Below are 16,819 nucleotides of genomic sequence, written 5' to 3'. Positions count from 1 at the left end.
TGGGCCGGGGGAGGTGAGATGCGCCTACCCCTGCTTTGTGTTCCTCTCCCGGCGCCATCTCCTGCCCTTGGGACCAGGCTCGCGGCGTGGGGTGGAGGCCTGACCTCAGTTGGAAGGAGTGGGGGCCGAGGGGGGTGGGTGCAGGGCGTGATCCAAGGGGCCATTTCTCACTTTTCTTTCCTCATCTTCACCGCCCCTTGAGCTACGAGGCAGGTGACCCACCCTGCCCCTCGTTCCCGCCTCTCCCCCCCCCGCCGTCTGGCAGCAGGAAGAAACCACCGTCAACACCCACAAGTTCCCGTGCTCCTTGTACAACAAAAGGGACTTGACTTTTTATATAACCAAATGTGGTGTTTTAGTGACTTTTTGATAATGTACAGTTTTTTGTGAATTTAAATTTATTTCTTTCTATATTTTTAGGACCAATCTCATTTTTAATAAGGTTTAAAAAAGGAAAAAAAATCTAGAGGAAAAAAAACTGTTTTTGCCATGTGATGTCCCACAAGTGCAGCTGTAGAAAAGTGCTTGTCAGTTGAATAAAAACCACATTTGATAGAGATTCAAAAGACTGTGCATTTTTATCTTCCTCCAGTGTGAGCGCTCACACAGGCCGGCGTGGGGAGGGGGCCTAGGTGTTGCTGGGGGAGCAGCACCCGCTCATCCCTGACCCTCCAAAGCATGGCCTTGGCCTGTGCGAGGTCCGCGGAGCCAAATTCCCGCCTCAGGCCCGCTGCGCGAGGATGAGAGGCGGCTCCCGGCCAGGCGCCGGCGCAGAGCAGGGCGCAGCGCGCCCAGCACCTGTCTTAGGCGGCCTTGGCTTCCTAAGCTGCCACCTGTCACCGCAGCCTGGGCCTGTCTCCAGCTCGCTGGTTCCTCCCACCAGTGAGACGCTGGGAGGTGGCCTCGGTGTTTTACGTCATAAAGTTTCCAAGGCAAATCCCCTGTTGCAGGGAAGGAGCACGAGAACACCAAGGGTCGGAAGATCAGCCGCCGGGGTGGCACTGGCACAGACTTTTCCTGCGCAGGGCGTTCAGTAACGCAAGAGGGCGCTCGCCACCCAAAAGGGATGGGTGTTGGGGGACAGGAGCACCGGTAATGGGGTGAGGACTTCCCTCGAGCTGGGAAATCTTAGCCCACGAACATATGCACACACACCCCTGCCCCCTACCCCCCCCCCCGCTGGAAGTTCTGTTCTCGTGAACCCCCTTAACAGGAACGAGGTAGAGAAAACATCTGCTTTGCAGCCCTAGGAAAACCTCGACGCTCGCCTACCTTCTCCGGGCAGCCGCTAGCCCGCGCGCAGCCTCCAGTCCTTAGCTCTGCTCCAGAACGGGCGTGCCTGCGGGCGGCTCCAGGCAGGGTAGCCAAGGCGGTCAACGTCCTCCATGTCCGGCCTACCAGAGCAAGACCTAACAGAGGCGCTCGCATGATTCTTGGGTGCTTAGTGAGAGAAGTGTTTTGGACGATTAGTGAAGGAAGTATTCCAAAGCACACATTCCAGAAATAGAAATAACCAGAAGAGTTTTTGCATTTGATCATGACTCCTCCCCTTTCTAGCCCCCAACTTCCTACCCACAAGAAGGGAAAGACAATAAAGGAAAGTAACCAGGTGTACGTGCCCTTGCAGAACTAGTGCAATTGTGAGGAAGGCAGAGCTGGAACAAGGACAAGGATGTTCTAGGCTACGCTTAGAGAATGAAGGTTTATTCCAAACAAATAGATACAAGCCGGGGAAAAGCTGTGGTAACTGCCTAGCTTTTTCATTTCTACAGTGTGTGTGTGGGGGGGGGGCACTCTGAGAAAGATGCAGCTGAATCTGCAAAGATCAGAAGGGTGATAGAGCTCACAGGCCAGCCTTTGCCACTGAAGGAAAACCCTCTTACCAAAGGAAGCTGAGTACACAGGAGGGGTCTACTCATGCTTGGAAGGACCTGAAACATAGGTAGCGCGGAAGTGGAGAGGCTTCCAGGGGAATCAAGGATAATCTGAAAAGGGCACAAGAGTTAAGACCCAGGTCTGCAAGAGCAGCTCTATCACATCACCCTCTTCTCCGAAGTTGGTCTAGCAGAGCCTGGGAACAAGTCTGAGCCTGCTCCAGAACCCAGGTTTCTCGCCCTTGGGTAAGGTCAAAGCAGAGCCTCATGCGTGCAACGCTGCCAGCGTGCCAGAAGGTGGCGCACAAGCTCAAGTGCGGGGCAAGGATTCTTTTCCTAGAAGCAGATCCCCACAGTTAGGGATCCCTGCACCACTCCAGCAAGGCCTCTCAAGCACCTTCATGGTACCAAGAAACCACCCATTTGCAGGCCCCAAGTGCTGACAGTGAAGCAGCAGAGACTGCACCGCAGGCGCCAGGGAGTGTATGAGGTCACTGGTGAGTTAAGTTAGGAAAAAGGAAACAAGGCTGAGGTGGCTCCAGGCAGGAAAGGAGCAGCAAAGTCTAATCTCCACCCTCAGGGCAATCCCTCCCGCCGCCCTGCCCATTGCTGACCTCTTCAGCACCACCAGGCTTCCTAGTCCGACCCACTCTTCAAATTCTTTGGTTAAGAGCACTCTCCTCATCCCGGAGTCGGAGTATGATCTCAAGAGGATGAGAAGAGCAGGACCAACGCTGGCAGGAGATGGGACAGGCAGGCTCTGGGCCTCGTAAAGGATGATGCCACCTGAGGAGGGACTTTGGGGTGGTCTATTTGACTAAAAACAGAAAAACACGAAGTACTGAACTGTTCTAAGAAAGCTCTGAGCCCCTGCCATGCGCGGGGGTGAGATGTGAAGGACACAGAACACGGTCGAGGCTACCCGAAGATATTCAGGAAACACGAGGCTGCTCGAGGGGTCCTAGGGCGCTGAGAGGGAAGACCTCCCCCCCCCCCTTACTGCCCTGTCACCACTGCCTCCCGTTGGCTACTTCCTGGGAACAGTAACCCTCATTCTTCCTCCTTTTTCCCGTCACTCACCCACGTTATGAGTGGTTAGAAATGGGATAACAACTAAAGGGAAAATATCATGAACATAACCCAGAAGCAACAGCCAGAAACCACCACAAAGTAACTCCGTTCCCCACCGCAGCCCAAGCCCAAACCTGCCCAAACTGGAAATACTCACGAAGATTCACAAAAAGCACACACACAAAAAGGTAACTTCAGAATTTAAAACAAAACAAAGCAAAATCACAGCCACTTAAACTGTAAAAATACAGAGAAAACAGACAAAATCAGACGTGTGGAAGGCAGAGAAACGGCAGTCAGGAGATCGAAGCCTGCTCGTGACAGGCCCCGCCGCACCCAACCTAACAGAAAGGCTAGCCCCAACCACTCTCAGCCAAATGGAGAGGATTCCAGATTTGTTCTCTTTTTCTTCAAGGTCAGCAATAAGAAATCTATGGGACACTTTCTTGACTGAAGGCTGGAGACTCAGAAACAACCGCTTCCTGCCCGGCCAGCCCCTCTAGAAGGTTACGGGGCTTGGGGCTGTTTTGCACAGGAAAAGCCCTGAGGCTGGAAGCACCAACAAGAGAACTGACAGTGCAACTGTGTCATTTACACTTTTCATCCCGCCCATCGCACGCCCATCCCTGATCCCCAGGACACGCGAGAGGATCATCTAGAGCGCGGAGAGCTGGGTCTCTCTACTGGAAGCCCTGCAGTGGGGCAGGAAAAGCTGGGCCCGAACTCTGGGCACAACAACAATTATTACAGTGTCTCCCCTGCATCCCCTCCTCATCCCCCACCATCTCTTTCCTTTCCTTTCACCTGGCCTGAAGAAGGCAGTGTCTCCGCGGGCCATCATCAGGCTTTCTGTCTGACGGGCGGGGGATGGGGAGTAGAGCGCTCTCCTTCCAGCACAGAAGGGAGGTCATGAGGAGAAGCTGGGCACAGCCTTCCTCCTGTTAAGTTTCCTCGGGCATGCTCAGGTCTTACAGGAGTCGTCAAAGAGCAAATACAGAATTTCTAACAGGACTCGCGACCTTGCAAAGGCAATGGAATTGGATTTATTGTCTTCTCTCCCAGCTCCCTGCTGACCTTCCACAAGAAGGAAAATTATCTTTGATGTCCTGGTTCCCTGACAAAGGAGCCCAAATACACTGGGGCGGGGCAGGTCACCCCAGACAGCTATGGAGCTTTGTCTTCTCCCCTGCACAGCACACACACGGAACAGTCTTCACCTTGAGCCCTCTGAATGTGCGTGCGCCGCGTGTGGCATGCACACGACAGTACAAGCCTTTCCAGGACAGATCTTGCTGTATGCGGAGATTTCAAAGCTCAAAACCTGGGGAAAATTCAAGTACTTCTGTTCTGTTGTATGACGTCACCGCATATCCAGGGTGGCACTGCATGTCCAGGGTGGGGGTGGAAATTTACCAAGTCCTCTGGTACAGGAAGCAGAGATAACATTGTCTACATCAAAAAGAAGAAAAAAAAACTTTTTAAAAGGAAGAAAATTAAAAAAAAAATTAAATCACAGTCTAAACCAAGGCTTCTTAACCTTGACGCTCCTGACACTTGGAGGCCGTGGGGGAACCGGCGCTGTCGTGTGCGCTGGGGGGTGCGGAGCGGCATCTGCCATCTCTTGCCACTAGATGCCAGCACAGCCCCAGCCTGACAATCAATAATGCTTCCAGAGTGCACCAAATAGCCTCTGGGGGCAGAACTACCTTCTTGAGAACCCCTGGCCTGGAGGCGAAGCAGCGGATCTTCCACAGTGGGGGAAAGGGCTCGAGTGGGCTCAACGGGGTCACAACTGTGAAGACTCCGAGCACAGCAGCGGGAGGCGGACGAGAGGGGCCCTGAGAAGCGGGGCAAGGAAAGATTCTCCGGGAAGCAAGAAAGCAGGTGCTCCTGAAAGCTGTCAGAGCAAAGATACTTCCTCCGAGGGACTGGTCCTGGTAGCGAGAAGAGTTAGTCAGGAGTCAGTCCATTCTTCTGGACCTTGCCAGGGAAGACTTAGCCTTCATTCAAATTTGGCTCAAGGATGGCTTCCAAAGACTGAGGAAGCATCTCTTGAATGAACCTAGGTCACATCTCTGCTTCCTGCAGCCATAAGCTAGTCTTTTCTCCCAGAATGTGGCAAGGCAGGGGGAGGAAAAGCCACCTCCATTGCCTGCTTGGCATTCTACCTTGTTCCTTTTCAGCCTGCCAAAAACTCCCTATGAAATTTTACTTTAAAAAGAGACAAAATTGGGCCTCCCCGGTGGCGCAGCGGTTGAGCACTGGGTTGCGAAGCTGCCCACGGCCTCTGAAGCGCCAGTTTGATCCCCGGTTGCTCCCCGGCCACCGGAGGAGGGTCCCACATGGCGCACAGACCTCTCCTGCCGCCCGCTGCTCCCCTCAGCAGTGTACTTCGGTCCTTCTGCCTGCTCTGCTCCCCGCTCTGGCTCTGGTGAATTCTCTCACCCTCCTGCGCTTCTGACTGTACCCAGTGCTTGTATAAATAAATAAATAAATAATAATTTAAAAAAAGAGACAAAATTGGGCCTCCCTGGTGGCGCAAGGGGTTAAGTCTCAGTACTATGAAGCTGTCTGCAGCCTCTGCAGCACGAGTTCGATCCCCGACCAGGGAGCTACCCACATGGCAGAGCAGACCTCTCCTGTCTCCCCGCTGCTCCCCTCAGCAGTGGATTTCAGTGGATCTGCCTGTTCTCCTCCTCACTCTGTCTCTGGTGAATCCTCTCACCCCCTGCAAGTCTGGCCTACACCCTAGTTCTTATATGCATAAATAAATAAATCTTTTAAAAAAAAGACAAAATTAAAAATTATAAGACAGAAAGTAGGCAGGATCTGCTGTATGGAAAAAAGAAAAGAACAATCCTGGTAAGAGAAAGACAGCTTAACATGTGTGAGGAAAAGACAGGGTATGTGAGCTAAGAGCTTTATAAAACAAAAATTTTAAAGTTTTCAGATTTCCTGGGGGTGGGGGCTGACATTACACACACACCCCCCGATAAGTCCTTAACTAAACTCAGAGAGAAAGAAGGGTGCACAGTAGGACCCTCAATGTTCTAGCACCAGGCCTTGCTCTTTCTTTAAGAGAAGAAATGATAAAATGTTTAGCCTCCCAAAATCATTCCAATATATCAAAAACTGTTTTACACCCCCCGTTTCCTTGGAGTAGGAAGAGAAAAGAGAGTTTCATGGTTATAAACAACAAAATTTTCTTCGCAAAATAAGAAGTTCTGGTCCCCCCGCCCCCCGGCTCTATCAGCAATGGAGGAACAGCAGAGGGCACAAGTGTAGAGATTTCTTTCTCCAGGCCCAGGACTGTGGAAAATGACGGCCAAATGTTAGTCCTCCGTGAGGTCCACAGGCGGTCTATATTCCTGGTGAGCCCTCTGGAGTCTGGCATCTTCAATAATTCACTTCTACACAACAAAGGGAGGGAGCGGGACCCTGAAGAGGGCATGAGTCAGCAAAGGAGGGGAAGAGACAGCAGACACAAGCACCGGGCTGACCTCAGACTGCTCAGCACACCCTGCCCCTAGCACGTGGCTCTTACCACTATTACTTGTTGAACTGGAAAGAACAGACCCCACGGTCTGAGGGAGCATCCACTGTCACTTGATTTTGCTGGCTGCTGCTCTCCTGTTCCGTGGCCAAGGCAAGAGTCACCTTGTGCAAGACTTTCTCACCTCCAGCTAAAGCAGCTGACCCTAAACCACCCGAGCGCGCGCCCTCCCCACCTACTCACTCCCCAGCACCACTGCTGAGGCCACACACTGGCACACACCACATCACTTCCCTACATGTGGAGCAGCCTGTCCTCTTCCAAAGACACACTAGCCCAAACGAGACAGAACCCTGAAATTAATTCCTGGCCAGCCAAGTGCAAGGAAGGGTCTCCTTCAGCAACACAGACCAAGTCTTTCCTCCCTACTTTATTCACACACCTGCCAGGATCAGCATCAGTGTGAGAGGAAGATCTTGGGCAGGGAAAACCTGCCTCTGTTCACTTTCCTATTCTCAATCCAAAGAGATTATAAAATTCTTACCTCAACTGAAACACTGGAAGAAGGCACAGGGCTACACTGGGAGAGGTACGCTCCTTGCATAGCTGAAGCTGTTGGCATGAACTAGGATAAAAGACAGCAGTAGGGTTAGAGCACTGGTCTTGCTACCTTTAAAGCACCTGGAAGCTTAAAAAAAAAAAAAAACAGATGCCTATGTTCTTCCCTGGGATGTTACTTGTGCTTTTTAAAAGCACATCACAAAAGGGCCTCCCCGGTGGCGCAGTGGTTGAGCGCTGGGTTGCGAAGCTGCCCGCGGCCTCTGCAGCGCCGGTTTGATCCCCGGCAGCTCCCCGGCCACCAGAGGAGGGTCCCACATGGCGCGCAGACCTCTCCTGCCGCCCGCTGCTCCCCTCAGCAGTGTACTTCGGTCCTTCTGCCTGCTCTGCTCCCCGCTCTGGCTCTGGTGAATTCTCTCACCCTCCCGCGCTTCTGACTGTACCCAGTGCATGTATAAACAAAACAAACAAACAAACAAATAAATAAATAAAACATGCCTCTATTAAAAAAAAAAAAAAGCACATCACAAAATAAAAAAAAATTAAAATAAAGACACTTCAGATGGTTCTAAAGTCCACCGGCTTTGAGATTTCTACCCACATGACTTCCTTTCCTCCTCTCTCTGGTCTTCGACTCTTCCTGCTTTCTCTGCCTATAAGCTCATCCACGTAAATGAGAACACAGAAGTTCTACAAGAAATCTAATGAGTTTCATACATTCTTCTTGTTATATTTTGGTAAGAATTTCTAAGATAATTATATGATCTCCTAGATAAGCTGATATGGAGATAAAAACACTATCCACTTAGTTTCATAGGAGGAGTCAGTTAAGGAGTGGGTTAAGGAGTAGAATGGCTGTATTCCTGTCTCATGGATTACTATCTTTTTGCTCCAAGTGTGCCCTCGTAGACTGAAATGATTCAATCCTCATTCAAAAGCACTTATGCTGAGTACTGTACAGGGACTCCTTGCTTGGTGAGTGTTTATGATCAAAGAGCTCCTGCTTTACCATTCCTGTGCTGCTGAGGGCGAGGTGGCCCAGCTGCTGGGTAAGAGGTCCCATCATTGAGGGAGGCTGGAGAGAAATGGGGTGATCCATCCCTGGTGTCAGAACGGAACCCTAGAGGCAGCAACAAGGACAGAGTTAGTTGCAATATCCTGAGAGGCTGCAAGAAGCAGTGACTCAAGGCTAACAGAACAGCTGAAGACAGACATTTTTTAAATGCGAGGACATGATAGGTGAGCAGAGATCCAGCTATGCAACAGGGTTAGGCACTCTGCACATCAGTATCAAATTGCCTCTTTGGCTTTTGCACACTTCCAAACACTCACTGAATGCTGCGTGAGGTATGAATGGTGGTGCATCCAAGACGGGCTAGGTACTTGTAGAGGAGATGTCTGAGTTACTCTCTAATGCAAGCAAAAATAAACAAAATTGTTAATTGCCTAGAAACTATTGTTTTTCCTAATTATATAATAATGTTCAGCAAAACCCTAAAAGGTTGGAGCCCCCCTCAGAAAACAGAAATATTAAGAGTAAACTTTTTTTTATATAGTTGTTTTTTTTTAAAGATTTATTTATTTATTTATTTATTTATTTATTTATTTATTTATTTATTTATTTATTTATTTATACAAGCACTGGGTACAGTCAGAAGCACGGGAGGGTGAGAGAATTCACCAGAGCCAGAGCGGGGAGCAGAGCAGGCAGAAGGACCGAAGTACACTGCTGAGGGGAGCAGCGGGCGGCAGGAGAGGTCTACGCGCCATGTGGGACCCTCCTCCGGTGGCCGGGGAGCAGCCGGGGATCGAACCGGTGCTGCAGAGGCTGCGGGCAGCTTCACAACCCAGCGCTCAACCGCTGCGCCACCGGGGAGGCCCAAGAGTAAACTGTTTTTAAAAATAATAGCAACTTTTGCCCCTCAACCAAAAAAACCCAATTTAAAAGTGGGCAAAGGATTTGAACAGTTATTTCTCTAAAAAGATATACACATGGCCAATAAGCACGTATCAGGCACTAGGGAAATGCAAATCAAAACCACAAATGTCACACCCATTAGGAAGGCTATCATTAACAGGGTTAAGTAGCAAGTATGTGTACTGCGGGTGGGAATGAAAATTGCAGCAGCTTTGAAAAACATTTTGGCAGTTCCTCAAAAAGTTAAGCATAGAGTTACCATGTGTAACCCAACAATTCCAACTCCTAGGAATATACCTTAGAAAAATGAGAACACATGGTCACACAAAAATTGCACACAAATGTTAATAACAGCATTATTCACAATAGCCAAAGGTACAAATAACTCATATGGCCATTAACTGATAAATGTATAAACATAAATGGAATATGGTTAGATAAACAAAACAGTGTATAAATGGAAGTATAGGTTTCTCCTATTATCTGAAAGTAGAATGTTCCCATTACTTTTATTTGGTAGATTATGCCTACCAAATTCTATTATCATTACCGTATATTAGAAATTTTTGAGTATTATCAGACCAAAAAAACAACTTATCAAATCAAACCAAATAAGAACATTCCACATTTGGATAGTAGGGGAAATCTGTACTCATCCGTGTTACAAGATGGATACTCCTTGAAAACATGCTCAGTGACAGGAAGACATGTATTGTATGCTTCCATTTATATGTAACAGGCTGATAGACAGACGCAGAAAGTACATTAGTCACTTCCAGAGGCTTGGGAGTAAGGGAGAACAGGAATGACTACTAAATGAGTATCTTCCTCAGATGATAAAAATGTTCTGAAAGGAGTGACAGATGCATAACTTTGTAAGTATATGAAAAACTACTGACTTAGAGAATTTAAGATGAATTTTATTGCATCTCAACTTTTTTCAAAGATTGATTGATTGATTGATCCAAGAACCCGGGTACAGGCCAGATGTGCGGGAGGGTGAGAGGATTCACCAGAGACAAAGCAAGGAACAGAACAGGAAGACTGACAAAATACACTGCTGAGGGGAGCAGTGGGCGTGACAGGAGATGTCTGCCGCGCCATGTGGGAGCCTCGCAGGCCAGCCAGGATGGAACCAGCGCTGCAGAGGCTGCAGGCAGCTTCACAGTGTGGCGCTCAACCTCTTGCGCCACCAGGGGAGGCCCCTGCATCTCAATTTTTAACTGAAAAAAAAAAAAAATTAGCAATGAGAAGCTGGAAATGCACCCCAATAAAGAAGCAGGTTTATTCCGCAAAAATGTTAAGTATGCAAGATGAGAAATTTTGTAAACTTAAGTCAAAATTAAAGAGAAACCAGGGTATATTAGATGAATTAGATGAATTCAGCAGCCATTTATTTATTTTAAATCAGCAAATAACCTAGGGACTAGAAAGAAATGGCTTACACACACCAGAGGCTATTTACTAATGTTAACTTAAACAAAGAAACATTAAAACCACTGCAATTACTGTAACCTGTCTTATAGCAGGACCAAATGAATACAATTAGATAAGAACAAAATTATTTTTCACTAATGATGTAACTGCATACCCAGAAAACCTAAGAACTGAAAAAATAGTAGTAAAAAGAGAATTTGGTAAGTTACCTGCTTACAAGATAGATGAACATAAATTAATAGCTTTTCTTTAGTCTATCAATAAGCACCTAGAAATGCTTATTAAAATTACAGAACAGGGCCTCCCTGGGGGCACAAGAGGTTAAGCACAGCACTACGAAGCTATCAGCAAGCTCTGCAGCAAGAGTTTGATCCCCGGCAGGCAAGGGAGCTACCCACATGGCGCAGCAGACCTCTCCTGACTTGCCCACTGCTCCCCTCAGCAGTGTATTTCAGTCAATCTGCCTGTTCTGCTCCCCACTCTGTCTCTGGTGAATCCTCTCACCCCCCACACCTCTGGCCCGTACCCAGCTCTTGTTTGCATAAATAAATAAATCTCTAAAAATATAATAGGGCCTCCCTGGTGGCGCAGCGGTTGAGCGCTGGGTTGCGAAGCTGCCCACAGCTCTGCAGCGTCGGTTCAATCCCCGGCTGTTCCCCGGCCCCCAGAGGAGGGTCCCACATGGCGCGCAGACCTCTCCTGCCACCCGCTGCTCCCCTCAGCAGTGTACTTCAGTCCTTTTGCCTGCTCTGCTCCCCGCTCTGGCTCTGGTGAATTCTCTCACCCTCCCATGCTTCTGACTGTACCCAGTGCTTGTATAAATAAATAAATTAATCTTTAAAAATATACATATACACACAAATTAAGAATTAAAATAAAATAAAATAAAAATATAATAAATAAATAAAATTACAGAACACCTAGGACTATATTTAACAAGAAAATCATAAGACCTACATAAAATCAACTTAAATTTTAGTGAAGGACATAAAGTAAGTACTGAAGACATTAAAGGAAACATAGCTTGAGTGAAAAGACATTCCTTTTTATTTTTTTAAAGATTTATTTTTTATTTATACATATAAGAACTGGGGTATAGGCCAGAGGTGTAAAGGGTGATAGAATTCACCAGAGACAGAGTGGGGAGCAGAACAGGCAGATCCACTGAAATACACTGCTGAGGGGAGCAGTGTATAAATGGAAAAGCAGACAAATTTATTATATACAAATTCTAAACTTTTTTGTATGGCAAACCTAGTGATTTCCAAAGTACGGTCTCTGGACCAGCGGTATTAGCAGAACCAGCATCTGTAAACTAGTTAGAAATACAAATTCCCCCTCGACGAACTGAATCAGGAATCCTCGGGAGGGTGCCCATAACCTAGATTTAGTAAGTCCTCCAAGTAATTTTGATGCCCAAAGTGAATGGAGGAAAAAACAAAATGTTGCAACATAAAAAGATGCTTCGGGGCCTCCCCGGTGGCACAGCAGTTGAGCGCTGGGTTGCGAAGCTGCCCGCAGACTCTGCAGCGCCGGTTCGATCCCCAGCTGCTCCCTGGTCACTGGAGGAGGGTCCCACATGGTGGTAGCGCCTGCTGCTCCCCTCAGCAGTGTATTTCGGTCCTTCTGCCTGCTCTGCTCCCCGCTCTGGCTCTGGTGAATTCTCTCACCCTCCCGTGCTTCTGACTGTACCCAGTGCTTGTATAAATAAATAAATAAATAATCTTAAAAAAAAAAAAAAAAAAGATGCTTCGACTCATCCTCAGTCAGGGAAAAGCAAATTAAACAAACAATGTGTATTGTGTCCTTTACACCCACCGTAAGTGTAACGATAGGAAAAATTTTAAAACAGCAAATTCACCTATGTTGGAAGGAAATGTGTCCATTCCTCTCCAACATCACTAGTGGAAAACTGAAAGTCCATATATTTTTCACCCTAACTATCCTATTCCTCAGACTGCAGCCCCCAGATACCAAAGCACTCATATATATCATATATAAAAATATATATCATATATAGAAATATGTATCATATACAGGGATATATATCATATATAAGGATCTAGACACACAGATGTTCACTGGAGAATTATTTGTAGCAGGAAAAAGAAATACAACTGGGGCCTCCCCTGGTGGCACAGCGCTGTTGAGCGCTAAAGCTGTCCACAGCCTCTGCAGCGCCAGTTTGATCCTGGCTGACCAGCGAGGGTTCCACATGGTGCAGCAGAACTCTCCTGTCTCACCAGCTGCTCCCCTCAGCAGTGTACTTCGTCAGTCTGCCTATTCTGTTGCCCGCTCTATCTCTGATGAATCCTCTCACCCTCCCGCGCATCTGGCCTGTACCCCGGTTCTTGTATAAATAAATAAATACTAAAAAAAAAAAAAATACAACTGAATGTCCTTCATTGGGGTATAGCTGAAGAATTCTGGTATATCTGAGGCATGAAATATAAATGAGGGCAGAGGCCACCCATACTAGCTGCATCATGAAGGACTCAGATCTGTGAACTCAGATCGCCATGACCCAACCCCAGCTCGCCCCATTCAATACATCTGGGGTAGATACAAAGGATTTGTGTTTCTAAAATTTCCCAGATGTTGCTGATACCGCTGATTAAGAAACACACTTTGGAATCTGGTTCAAGAAAATACTGTTAAGTGAGATGAATGAAGTGTAAAAGATATATTCAATATGGTCAAATTTTTGCAAGATAAATGACTCCCCAAGCCCTACACATGTGTGTATACACAAATGAAGAAAATAAAAAATAGTAAGAAATGAACATGTGCCTCCTCTTGTGTGCGGGGGACAGAGTTAGGTAAGCTACTTAACAGTCTATACATGCACAATGTGATCACATGGTATGCTTTCAAGTGAAATTATTTGAGTATAATATGTACAAAAACAAGCAGTTTCTAGTCTTAAATTCTTTCACCTAAAACCTAACACCAAAAGATAGGGAAAACCACAAAGCTCTTTTGGGGCATGAACATACCTGATACGAAGACACGGGCGATGGGAGACAGGGGAAGAATGCAGACTGAGCCAGCATCCTGTTGGGGGAGCTGTTATACAGAGCTGGGTAAAACCTGCAGGAAGGATCCTCATCAGTAAGGAGTGACAGAGATGCACAAGGGAAAAGCTGCCCGATAAGTAAGGCCACGTCTCACTAGCCACTGTTTAAAGATTAGAATGACACATCTGAGAGTCTAGACACAGGCTTTGTCATTTCCTTGTAACCTGATCATATAAAACACCCTTACCCATTCTGAAGAGCTGTGGTGGGGTCATAGGTCAAGGCCATACCACTCTATAAAGAAAGAACAGTGTTCGTATTGTGAGTCCTTGGGTGAGAACAGAAGCACACTCAGACTGTTAAGGCTAGGGGTGTGTTTGCTGAAGTCTGGACAAGTCCCACAACAGCTGTCCCAGGGTTTTTCTTTTTCTTTTCTTTTTTAAAGATTGATTCATTTATGCATACAAGAGCTGGGTACAGGCCAGAGGTGTGTGTGTGGAGGGGGTGAGAGGATTCACCAGAGACAAAGTGGGGAGCAGCACAGGCGGATCCACTGAAATACCCTGCTGAGGGTAGCAGTGGGGAGACAAGAGAGAGAGGTCTGTTGCGCCATGTGGGAAGCTCCCTGGCCGGGGATGGAACTAATGCTGTAGTGGCTGGAGATAGCTTCATAGTGCTGGGACTTAACCCCTTACACCATCAGGGAGACCCCTGTCCCAGAGTTTTTCTGGTTGTGCAGGCTATGAAATCCCACTCAAGACCCACACTGAACAGCAAGTTAAGCACTTCTTGGTTACACACCATAGCTTGCTACCTGCCCTCACAGAAAACAGACCACGATAATTTCCTTTCAAATTAATTAACTTTTTTACCCTTTTGACTTTTTCGTTACTCAAAAAACCTTCATTTTTTATTTAGCTTTCTAACTGTGTGCTTGTGCCCGCCATACTTTTACAATTTTTTGTTCCCCAATAAGAAAAGCATATTTGAGGGCCTCCCACTGGCGCAGCGGGTTGAGCACAGTGCTGTGAAGCTGTCCACAGCCTCTGCAGCACGGGTTCGATTCCCAGCCAGTCAGGGAGATTCCCACATGGTGCGGCAGACCCCTCCTGTCATGCCCACTGCTTCCCTCAGCAGTGCTTTCAGTCTGTCTGCCTGTTCTGCTCCCCACTCTGTCTCTGGTGAATCCTCTCACCCTCCTGCACCTCTGGCCTGTACCCCAGCTCTTGTATAAATAAAAAAGAAATTAAAAAAAAAAGAAAAGCATGTGTGACCCTGGGATAGACACATTTAGCACACACGGAGCCAGGACAGGCCCTGGTCACATTTTTCTCATTTTTGACAACTTCAATGGAACTTTATTTTTTTTTATTTTTTTTTTAGAGGCATGTTTATTTATTTATTTATTTATTTGTTTGTTTGTTTGTTCTGTTTACACATGCACTGGGTACAGTCAGAAGCGCGGGAGGGTGAGAGAATTCACCAGAGCCAGAGCGGGGAGCAGAGCAGGCAGAAGGACCGAAGTACACTGCTGAGGGGAGCAGCGGGCGGCAGGAGAGGTCTGCGCGCCATGTGGGACCCTCCTCCGGTGGCCGGGGAGCAGCCGGGGATCGAACCGGCGCTGCAGAAGCCGCGGGCAGCTTCACAACCCAGCGCTTAACCGCTGCGCCACCGGGGAGGCCCCTCAATGGAACTTTAGGTCTCACGGGATGAATTCCTCGGAGTTGGCCTGGGCACACACCATAGGCAGTTTCGGTGCTTTCCCAACCTTCTTGGCATAAAGGTAAATAATTTTATCACCAGGGGTTCAGGATAGGCAAGTTTTGGTACAGGCTGTCTTGTGGGATGGCTACGACAGCGTGTCAAAGGTGGAACCATTCTGAACACCTCTGGACACCAACCTCAGCTGAAGCGTACTTTCTACTTTAACATCTTTAGAACTGCTGTCTTCTCAGATGTCCTCTTACCATGTCTCCATTCCTTGTCCAGGCTCGTCCACTTGGCACAAATTTTCCTTGGGTCTGCCGCTTCTTCGGGCCACCATCAGCAAACTTGCACAGCAAGGGATCAGGCGGGACTGCCAAGAGAGAGAAAGCAGAGTGGCAGCTGAGTCCTCCTCTGCCAGCCCAAGCACACTCATGTAACATTCCTCCAGAATTTTCATTGGAAGTAACAACCTGGGCCCTTTCAGCCTGATACCCAGATGCCTTACCTGGTATTCCAGGGGGTGTCTTAACATATTTTCCATTAAAGTGGGTAATAATGGCTTCACACTTCTCTGTAGACTCCATCCTAAGGAGCACGAGAGGGGTTAGGTTTTAGCTTCTCCAGGATCTGTGCTCTCCCAACATTCAAAGAGAAAGCTGTATCTTCCCAGCCCCACAAATGCTCCAAAAAGTTATGACTATAGGAACACAGAGTTTCTTCTACATAAACGCAATGTATCTTAAAGAGACAATCTGGCTTTGAATGAGGGTTTTCTCAGTTGGCTCCTGTAGGGGGTCCTCAGAGGAATAATGATGGTCTTTTTTTTTTTTATAATTTTTATTTATTTATTTATGTATTTATACAAGCACTGGGCACAGTCAGAAGCGCGGGAGGGTGAAAGAACTCACCAGAATCAGAGCAGGATGCAGAACAGGCAGAAGGACCGAAGTACACTGCTGAGGGGAGCAGCGGGCAGCAGGAGAGGTCTGCGCACCATGCGGGACCCTCCTCCGGTGGCCAGGGAGCAGCCGGGGATCGAACTGGTGCTGCAGAGGCTGCGGGCAGCTTCACAACCCAGCGCTCAACCACTGCGCCACCGGGGAGGCCCAATGATGGTCTTTTAAAAAACCAACAGCATGGGAGCAAAAAGTTTGATGACCACAGGCCTTGTGACTCCCCTTTTGTGATACTTAGGGTTGACAGTGGTTGTGCTACCAAGATTGAGCTGCCTAGGAACCTAGTCCTGTTCTCAAGATCAGAAACTCTCCAGATAAGGAGGTATTCTTGGCGCAATTAGCCCAGCTGTTTTTCAAACCTGAAAAAAAAAAAAAAAAAAAAAAAAAAAAGGCAAGAGAATCTCTTTTGAACAAAATCTTAAATAAAAGCAGAGTCATTTTGGGCCTCCCCAGTGGTGCAGCAGTTGAGAGCTGGGCTGCAAAGCTGCCCGCAGCCTCTGCAGCACTGGTTTGATCCCCAGCTGCCGGTAAGGGTCCCATATGGTACGCAGATCTCTCCTGCCATTCCCGCTGCTCTCCTCAGCAGTGTATTTCATCAGTCTGCCTGTTCTGCTCCCCGCTCTGGCTCTGGTGAATTCTCTCACCCTCCTGTGCTTCTGACTATACCCAGTGCTTGTATAAATAAATAAATAAATCTTCAAAAAAAAGCAGAGTTATTTTAAGAGAGCTAAGGGAAGGTATTCTTGAAAATTCTGCAGTTCTAAGGAATACCCTAAGAAATCCACTCT

The 16,819-nt window shown here is 47.6% G+C and overlaps 1 protein-coding gene across 8 annotated transcripts in view; it reads right to left on the bottom strand.

The window, feature by feature from the left end:
- Positions 1-1,496: 1,496 nt before the first annotated feature.
- The window catches only part of RBMS2 (RNA binding motif single stranded interacting protein 2), a 41,020-nt gene continuing 25,697 nt past the window's right edge, over positions 1,497-16,819 (bottom strand). For 4 of the 8 annotated variants that reach the window (XM_037515016.2, XM_037515015.2, XM_037515017.2 and 1 more), the window contains 8 exons: positions 15,581-15,660; positions 15,336-15,445; positions 13,616-13,662; positions 13,348-13,441; positions 8,329-8,406; positions 8,006-8,116; positions 6,983-7,063; positions 1,497-4,394 (listed from right to left, as the gene is read on the bottom strand). In XM_037515016.2, the coding sequence (XP_037370913.1) occupies positions 4,278-4,394; positions 6,983-7,063; positions 8,006-8,116; positions 8,329-8,406; positions 13,348-13,441; positions 13,616-13,662; positions 15,336-15,445; positions 15,581-15,660 (718 nt within the window). In that variant the 3' untranslated portion in view covers positions 1,497-4,277. Of the gene's footprint in view, positions 4,395-6,460; positions 6,576-6,982; positions 7,064-8,005; positions 8,117-8,328; positions 8,407-8,894; positions 10,138-13,347; positions 13,442-13,615; positions 13,663-15,335; positions 15,446-15,580; positions 15,661-16,819 lie in introns of those variants that run through there. The other 4 variants (XM_037515019.2, XM_037515014.2, XM_037515018.2 and 1 more) reach the window with 4 other exon arrangements.

Source organism: Talpa occidentalis, unplaced genomic scaffold (assembly GCF_014898055.3).
Source record: "Talpa occidentalis isolate TD23 unplaced genomic scaffold, MPIMG_talOcc4v2.1 talOcc4.16, whole genome shotgun sequence".
NCBI classification, from domain to species: Eukaryota; Metazoa; Chordata; class Mammalia; order Eulipotyphla; family Talpidae; genus Talpa; species Talpa occidentalis.
This window is presented reverse-complemented; position numbering and strand designations above follow the sequence as displayed.